The following is a 9473-nucleotide window of genomic DNA, read 5'->3' as shown; positions in this document are numbered from 1 at the left end:
AACCTCTGGTCTCCAGAGATGGAGAGCAGAGGTTTTGGAGGATGTGTGTTTATCCTGCTATAGGTTCAGTGTCTTGTTTAATGGCATGTTGACAGGATATATGGTAGTTACTTGACATAAATTATTCTACCCTCACCCATTTATTATATTCTATATAATATATGCCGTCCGGTGACTCAACAAGCAAGAAATTGAAAGGAGCCACTCCTACTGTAAAGAACAGGTTGAATAACTGAACTGACAAGAATGAACAGAGGGGAAAAAGGAAGGAGGAAAGAAGGAAGACACCCTTTCATCGTTCTAATATGGCTGTTATTTCCCCGGTTAGGTTAGAATATGTCTTTATTTGTTGAAAATAGGTTAAGAGTTGGAGGTCAGGAATACAGACTTGTATTGAGGTTTTATTTTTCAGATATTCAGCTCTATGTTTATCCAAAGTGACATTCAGTCAATTTCAGTGAGTGAACAGGGAGGGGTTAAGTGCCTTGTAAGGTGTAGGAATCAAACCCGAGACCTTCCCATTAGAGGATGGTCATTCTACTCACTAAGGGTGCCCTCACACCAAAATACCTAGAGTGGAATCCGCCAAGAAATCCTCTACTGGCAAAAAAACGCTCCATTCTCATTGAAATGCATTGGCGGATTCCACTCTAGGTATTTTGGTGTGAGGGCACCCTAACTCTGTACCGCTAGCTATACTTGACAACAGAAGGAATATGAAATGTATTAACCAAGTCCAAAAAGTAGTTCTGGACTCCAGACACAGGGATTATTGAATTGTGGGGTTGTCTGTCTCCACAAAGCTTCTCAAAGATATGACCACAGTGATCCAGTGTCAGAGATTTACCCATCAGTCAAGTGAGGGATCTGTTCAAATTTAAACTTGGCTTCCATTTAAATGTAGTTTGAGTGACATCTTGTGGTCAAAGCAAGATCTGCACCATTAAGCTAAGAATGATTATTCTTGAAAAATGAGTCAATTTTGACTAGTTCCAAACAACAGTGGGTGTTTCAAATCATTTTTCATAGGTTCCTAACTGTGTGGTTATTACCTTTGGGAAGTGGGAACAAATACAGCACACCGATCCTAGTTCAGTAGTTTCAGTCAATTTGAGATGCTTTGTGAACACATGACAATGAAACAGAATCTGGGCACATCAACACACCAAATATACACCATAGCTGTATTTTACAAGTGTTATTTATTGGATTTGAACAGCTTTTATTCTGAAATGACCAGCACAGAGTAATGTATTTATAGCCTTTTTACCTTTCTCCATGTAATACCTATATGAACTTGTTCACTCCCGAATTTGGAACCAGATTAATGAACCAGAGAAAGAAGTTTTGTTCACTTGCCACAATTTCTAATCAATCCAAAGGTTCACCAGCTGCTTAAAATATTATATATAATGTTCAACTGAATATACATATTTTTTTTTAACCATCTTTTACTATGACAACATATGAGCCCATTATAAAACATGTTTTCTCGTTGGTCAAATGATATTGGGGAAAGTGAACAAGTCTGCACTTCAGGGAGAAGGGCAGAAGATACGACTGCAGCAACAGAACTGGAATCAATCATAAAAAATATCCTTGAAAACCCCCTTAAAAGCTGAGCACTAATAAAATAACAGGAAAACAAATCATCCACAGATCTGTCAGTGTAGCAACAAAACATTTCCCCACGGGAACATTGGCACACAAAACATCTATGCCAACTACCAGAGGGAAGAACAAACTGTTTTTTTTCTGTTTAGTGATGGATAGAGATGAAGATAATAACAAAGTAGAAACATCTTGTTATTTCCAACTGCATTCTTCACTGAAAAATTAACTACAAAAAGAAAAGAAAAACCACTGGGCATGACTGGGTTACCCCTTTTCTGCCTATTTGAAGATTGACCCAGAACAAGACAATTCAACAGGTAGGAGTCCAGTTCAGTTCAGTTCACTTCAAAATGGCTCACAATCTGGCACAATCTTCAGATCAAAAAATGTAATATCTCACACCCCCAGTCCATTAACTTAGCCTAGGTCCATTAGAATTAAATTCAGTTATATAGCTTGACAGTTCATTCACACACTATCAGTTCCACATCTGGTTTCTTATTTGGAAAACGCTATAATGAAAAAATATCTCACTTTATGGGCCTTCTCTCAGTGCTTTGTTTTGCTTCCGATTTCAATGCAGAGCTCTGAGTTTAGCCTTCCTTATGCGCTTCTTCATTTCATGAGTCAAGAAGACAATGAACATATGGAGTCTCTCAACAACTGGTGTTTTTTCTCTGTAGCCGACAATCATAATAATCATAATAAGTCTATGGCTGACCAAAAAAGGATTTACAAAAATGAAAATTGTACACCCATTATATTGTTTATTCAGACATGAAGCGAAATACAGAGCTCTGCGTGATGGTACATTGTTGTGAAGTCCAATCCATGTGGATTTTGATGCGAGAATGGTGGCCACTGACAAGGGAGAGGAACAGAAGATGGTTGATGCTGTCCATGACATTCTGAGCTTCAGAACTTGATAAGTTTTAACGAAAGCTCACCACTGAAGACAATTACAGTTTCTATTCCTCTGGGCTTGTTGACTTGTATAACTGCAAAGGAGATTGTTGGTGTGTGTGAGTACAATTCCTGTATGTGTATATGAACGCACACATATGAACTCAAGTGTCTGCGAACTGGACAAAGATGGTCGACTTTGTTTTTGTGCGACTACGTGTCCTCAAGGTCAAAATTAATAGTGCGTATTCCTGGTCATAGGCGCTGAACACATCCGTCAACTAGCCAACGACATCTGCTAGAATGTGTCTGTATATATATATTATATATATGTGTTCATTACGACCTAGACGAAGCGTCTTCGAAAGTGATGATGCTGGACTCTGACTGCTGTCCTCCGGCGCTCTGTGATGCTGCAGAGGAAGAGAGGGAGGGGGAGGGTACGGGAGAGGAGCCCACAGAAGCCCCCAACCCTGCTGGCTTTGGCTTGAGGGAGGAGGTGGCGAGGAGAGGCTGCGTGTCGGTCCTGACTTCATCATCCTCATCATCGTCCTCGTCGTCCATGCTGGGCCATGCCGTCTGGTCCTCCACACGCTTCAGACGTTCATTCAGTGCCTTGAGGGCCAGTTGTCTACAGATGGATAGGGGAGATAGAGAGTGGGGGGTTGGGGGGAGACAAATGAGTACTCCAGCATTTAGGTTCATTTAATTTTTAGTGGGGGAATTTCTCATACATGTGACTACATTACACACCCACACAAACAAAATAATAAATAGTAGAAAACCCTTTTCTACTTTTCAAGCAGGACACTTGAATCTTATTATTATATTGGTAATTGCTTTCTATTTCAGAGTGTTCCAATTATGTATTGTTTACTGTATGGCAATTAATCCTATACAAACATTTCTGTGTTTTTGGCACTGCTGTTGTACCCTACTGGCTCACCTACCAGTGAGGAGACCCCACCAGAGGACACAGCCACACCCTAACCCTACTCCTCCTGTTCATAAATTTGCTGTGCATGTAATGTGTGTGCAAATTACTGGATACGGTATTGGACACAGGCTCTAGACCTGATCTGAGCCGTGAGAAGTACATAGAAAACAGGCTGTCTAGGTATTACAGAAAGCTTGGTGCTAAAAGGTTAGTGCCGCCTTAAGCTTTTCATTCGTTGTTCTTCCTACAAAAGGACAGAGGCTTTACCTTACCTAGCCTGCCATTTTTTTCCCTTTTAAGCCACAGCTGATATATCACACATCCAAAAACCATAAAAGGCTTTCTATGTCCATTAAAAGTGTGACACATCCTATCCAGTTACAAGGTGAGTGGGGGGAGGTGTGTTGTTTGTATGCGTAGTTGCTAGGAGTAGGATGATGTCGGTTTGAAATTGAACCTGTCTGACAGCTTGAACATGTGGAGGGGTGTAACTGCACACACAACAACAGACAAGTCTCCCTAAAAATAATACATGAAAGGGATAACCTACTAACCTACCTAACCGATGTCTGATGTAATTTACAAATCCTACCTGGGTCACCGATACCGGAATTAATTCTTTACCAGGAACAGACTGTATCAAATATGGGTGACTGACAATCCCAAGACAATATTGCCGGGACAGTTTGTTTATTTTTGGACCACAATACTCATGAGATGATTCTAAGATGAGCAATGTTATTTTACATAGAGAAAATACTTCTGTGATCCAGAGGAAGAGCATATGATGTCAGGACTTCAGTACTCTACTTCCATACACACACAACATTCCATATTAATTGCCCTCTTACCTCCTCCTCTCAGCGTCCTGGGGGTCCGTGCCAGGCAGACTGATGGTGATAGACGAGGGCGCACCCACGTCATACCTCTTCACCATCTTCCTGCAAACCTTAATCTTCACCAGCGCTGCGTGCACCAGGCCAGCTAGCAGGCCGATGGCCGGCTGCAGCGCCTCGGGGAAGAAGGAGGCGAAGGCGAAGTGGTCGGACATGTCCCCGCGCCCCCTGCTGTGTCGCTGATAGAAGCGCAGGTAGACCCAGCCAGACAGGGCTCCGTAGCCGTAGGAAGCCAGCGGGGCACTGCTGTCCAGCAGCAGGCCAGAGAGACGCAGCAGCGCCAGCAGGAAGAGAACCAGGACTGGGGCCGCTTTGAGTCTCACCTGGACGTGGGAGGAATGGAGAGAGACATCTTAAGGTCTGTTATTTTTAAAGGATGTTGACGGGGGATGCATGCACACAGTAAAATCCTGTGTACATTTGGAATCAGAATCAGTTTCAGCTGTTTCAAAGAACAGTTTCCCTCCTGACTCGGGGGACCTTTACGGGTCCTAACCCTAACCCGCTTAACAGAGTGTCCTCTGACCTCAACCGGAGAGAGGGGAAGAGGATGCATCATAAATAACAGGTCAACTGAGCAAACTGGAGCCATCATGTGAAATATGAGGGGTGGATAGATACTGGATAAGGACATGTGTGCAAGTAGGTGAATGCACACCTGATCTATATGTGATTGCATTTTTTGCCATCTCTTGTTTCACAATAATAGCAATTTTGCAATTAACATATTTTTGCAAAACAACTTCTCAAACTGTAAATCAACCAGTTCATCTGCATTCCTAAAATGCTGACTTGCTGAAAATGCAGCGTTTCTTTAGTTATGTTGACAAGATGTGGGTAATGGATACTATACTTAAAGGAGCTATAGTCAACTTTTTCTTGAAAAACGGATGCTAAAATAAAAATAATGTTTCGAAAATATTTTATAAAAAAATAAGCTTCATATATGTGTTTCAATTAAAAAATGACCACAAAAAGCGGAAAAATAATGATAAAATAATCATTTTGGCCCTTTGTTTACATTTACGGGCCCTATAAATGTAAACAAAGGACCAAAATGATTATTTTATCATTATTTTTCCGCTTTTTGTGGTCATTTTTTAATTGAAACACATATATGAAGCTTATTTTTTTATAAAATATTTTCGAAACATTATTTTTATTTTAGCATCCGTTTTTCAAGAAAAAGTTGACTATAGCTCCTTTAAGTTTAAACAGCTTAAAACAGCAATACTGCTTAGTATGCACTGCTCATCCGAGCCTGTGTGCAAAATGCAAGCCAATTAAATCTCATACTATTTAAGTCTTTTATCAGTGTTTAACTTAGGATTTTGTACACTATGGCACATTTCAGTCTGGGGAATCATGTCTCTCAAATTCTTAACATTCATTCCATCATTGATCTGCGTATGAAGGCTGTATGGGATATTGCTTATTGATTAACTATATACTATACAGTAGTAACCAGTTTGTGGGCCAAATAAATTAGCATTTTTAATTCATGTACTGTACCTCCTTGAATTTGTAAAAAAATATATCATCTTTTTAACATATCTGTTAAGCCACAATGATTTGTAACAAAGACAGGACTGGACCAGTGAGGTAAATAAAATCATGTGAAAAGGAGATTCCTTGAGTGCTGGCAACTTCTTCTTTCTCTCATGTTATTTTGAGCCGTGCACCAAAAAGACTTTATCCAATTTGGAGTGTTGCAGGCTTTCTGCTGTGCCACTGCTAAAAAGATGCAATCCTATAACCTTAACTGGACATATTCCTGATTGTACATTCCGTTTTCTTTTGTCACATCTGTGACATCCTGCAGAGAGTGGAGCTGGCAGGTTGGGCTGGATCAGACTTGTTCATATCAACTCTAGCCTAACTGGTATAAGATTCAATAGGAATCACATATTTACATACAGGGTGGGGAATTAACAAGCCATCTCACTCAGTTAAAGGGATAGTTCACCCAAAAAACATTTGTTTTCTATTGACTCACCCCATGGATGGCATAGAGACTTGAATTCATGGATATTCTTTTGTTTTTGTCGTATTCCTAAGCCAATAATTTGATGACTTGCATTCATCTGGTAATCTTGTCATTCCAGCTATCTAGATAAAACGTTGACCTGTATACCAAATGGATGCAGAGGTTTCTTGATAGGATAGAAATCCAGCAGTACTTGCAGCCCTAAAGGACTGGAGTTGTTCATCCCTGTGTGTAATGTATGAGCTGCTCCTGCTCCTACTTTGCATTGTAAACCAATGCTTTGCTTAAAAAAGGCTTGTATGAAACATCTGAGAAACAGATAACATACACACAAAGCCCAATTACAGGTTACCAAATGACTGCCATTAGTGGCTGAATATGTGTTTGTTGCATTATGACACCTGACACCTTCGCTCTGGGTTTAATAACATATACCTCATCTCATTACATCAACTTTCCAAAGAAATTCATGAATGACCTATGCTGCTCTTCCAAGAGCAAAGTCGGTCAAGTCGTTCTTCACTACATATCTAAAACATATACTCTAGCACAATATTATAGCATTAGTGTGGTTGCTAATAGGCAACATATTGTTCTTTGGAATTTTTTGCCAGTAAAGTGAACCTGCTTTTTGTTGACCTTTGCACAATAGAAAAATTAAGCTTTTGGTAATGCTTCACTTGACATCACAATATATAACATAAATGTTAAGACGGAATTCATTTCCCAGTGGATTCCTCACGACGCGCGTCTAGTTTATATTTAGGCTTGACACCTGTGGCACTGTATTCCCTGTATGTTTCGTACAGAGTACAAGTAGCCATTGGCCAGAATGGACACTACCATGGCCCTCTGAAATGTTTTATATCCCTTTCTCAGATTCATATCAGTCCTATATGCCATTTACATAAGACATTCCAGGCAACACTTGACTTGGGCATATAAAAGCATGGCACCTGCCTCTTTGGAAGACTCAACCTTCTCTTTTCTCTCACCTTGTGGTATTCAAATGTGCTGTGACTGTCACATTAGCCATGGTCTTCTTTGACAGACTTGCTCGTGTGCAAAACTCTAGACTAGATGTATGAGTATCACTCCCCGAACATAGCTGATCTACAAGTTCATTAATATATACTCATACTCATTATAATGAGTATAAATCAGGGTGCCCACTGCCCATGGTGATAATGCAGATTTGTAATGTGTTAATCAATTCTTCTTGTTCTATCCCCCAAAATCTATTCTCAAAATGCACCTATGCATCTACATTTTGGAATTGGGACCACTGCCTCTTCATCGTCGCAACACCACCCATCCATATGCATCAACATCTCTTTTCGTTGTGACTCACCTGTGGTACTCTGAGCACTGTGGTGTCCCCCATCGTCTGTTTCAGTGCCACAAGGACCCCTCCGAGGAACCCGACCCCTCCATGGACGCGCACAGCGAACAGGAAGTCCAGGTCAAAGGTCGCCACATAGGTGAGGAGGTAGGAGAGCCCAGCCAGGATGCCAGCTGAGACATTGACGACTGTGAAGAAGATGAGGAGTTCGAGAGCGCCCCAGAGAGGCTCTAGTAGCCGTCCACAGGTGACTACAGTGCCCACATTGGCCACTACACCCCAAACATGCTGCTCCACCACTCCTTGTGTCAATAGTGTCCACACCCAGAAGTTAGGGGGGAAAAGGTACCCCGGGGTCACGCCCAGGGCATATGGGGTGTCAACTGCCCAGGAAAGTAAGTAGAGAAGAATCACCACAGCACTTATTGATTTGACTACCACGCTGGTGCTGGCCAGGGCACCCAGGAAGTGCTGTCGTGCCACGGGAAGGTAACGGTTCATGGTGACTTTTGTCCAGAGGGGGATGTTGTTTTGATCAGATGTCGTTGTTTTGATCAGATGTCTTTTGTAGGTAGGAACTGGAGATGGCGGTTGTGTGATCAGCAACAGCCGAACTGAGCCGAAAGGAATGCTTTGAATCCCACCAGCATCTACGTCCACGGTCTTCTGTGGGATGTCATACGGAACTTCATCTATCTGTAGTTAGGGCGAATGGTGGCTTCGCAATGATCAGCTGACTCGGGGGATCTACTTCTGTTCGTATCAGTTGCTCAACAGAAAACAAAGGGCGAAAAGATTTCACAACTTTCCAAAGTAGTTACCGTTTTGTCATAACGGAAATGCAAGTCAGTGACTTAATTTAGTTCTTAGATTCGACCTAATAAGGTGACACACGGGCCAGCTGTAGATAAGCTTGAGTAGGTGATAACCTTTATTAACGCCAGGAGGCTTTTCATCTACCTATAAACTATTTTTTTACGACCTTCATTCGACGCAGACAGACATAAACGACTCAATAAAACTTACTTACTCCAAGAGTTAGCATTGTTAAGGTAAACACGAGCCCCCAAACCAGAACTGACAAATCAAACACAAGCCAACTTCTTCCAACAACTGACATTAGCTGGGTTAGCATGTAAACATGAAGCTAGCTGACGCTAGCTTGTTGTCAAGCTGACAGTTCCGCCGTCTTACGTCCGCCATGAAAGAACCCAAGTCATCGTATGGAAAAACACAACGACAACGGGGACACGAGTTCATGGATAAAAGCTCATATCGATCAGTACCAGGTCTGGACCAGGCCTGGAGTCCAACTCGGCTGGTAGCCCGAGGATCCCCCTCCCAGGAGAATGGCAACAGGCCTTCAAAACAATGTGGCCGTGGTGTGAAAACGACCGTTCATTCCCCTGGAATTCCCAGTCTCTTCTCTCACTCCGTGTGGCGCGGTCCGTACGCCCGCTTCTGCGTTATTCGGACTTTTGATAATTATTCACCAGAGAGAAATCTTGTTATCTTTCGGGGCACTCCTCCTCCTCCTGAACACAGACAGCACCATTCAGCAGCAGCAGCAACTCTCCTGCGCTGCCTGCCTGGCTGCCAGCGTCATCAGGGGTCGGTCGGTCTACTCCAAAAACGTCAAGTCACGCAATGTTAGTAGCCTACGGCATCATGGGAAACTGAGTTTCCAAAAAAGGCTGATCAATCCTGTTTCAATAGATTACCTTCTTAGGTACCTTCTTAGGTCGAATCAAAAGATTACGGACCCGGTAGACATACGCATACATAGCCTATTAT

General features: G+C 42.0%; 1 protein-coding gene across 1 annotated transcript; it reads right to left on the bottom strand.

Annotated features, from left to right (window-relative positions):
- Window positions 1-692: 692 nt before the first annotated feature.
- tmem115 (transmembrane protein 115) lies at window positions 693-9224 on the bottom strand. The gene is made up of 3 exons (XM_080732524.1): window positions 7689-9224; window positions 4306-4673; window positions 693-3148 (listed from the first exon to the last, which is right to left on the bottom strand). Exons 1-3 carry the CDS (start codon window positions 8178-8180, stop codon window positions 2857-2859), a joined length of 1152 nt encoding a protein of 383 aa, XP_080588650.1. The 5' UTR covers window positions 8181-9224; the 3' UTR covers window positions 693-2856.
- Window positions 9225-9473: the final 249 nt, after the last annotated feature.

This window comes from Nannobrachium achirus (genome assembly GCF_963921795.1).
Source record: "Nannobrachium achirus genome assembly, chromosome: 9".
NCBI lineage: Eukaryota > Metazoa > Chordata > Actinopteri > Myctophiformes > Myctophidae > Nannobrachium > Nannobrachium achirus.
The sequence above is the reverse complement of the archived record's forward strand: the minus strand, read 5'-3'. Positions and strand labels throughout refer to the sequence as shown.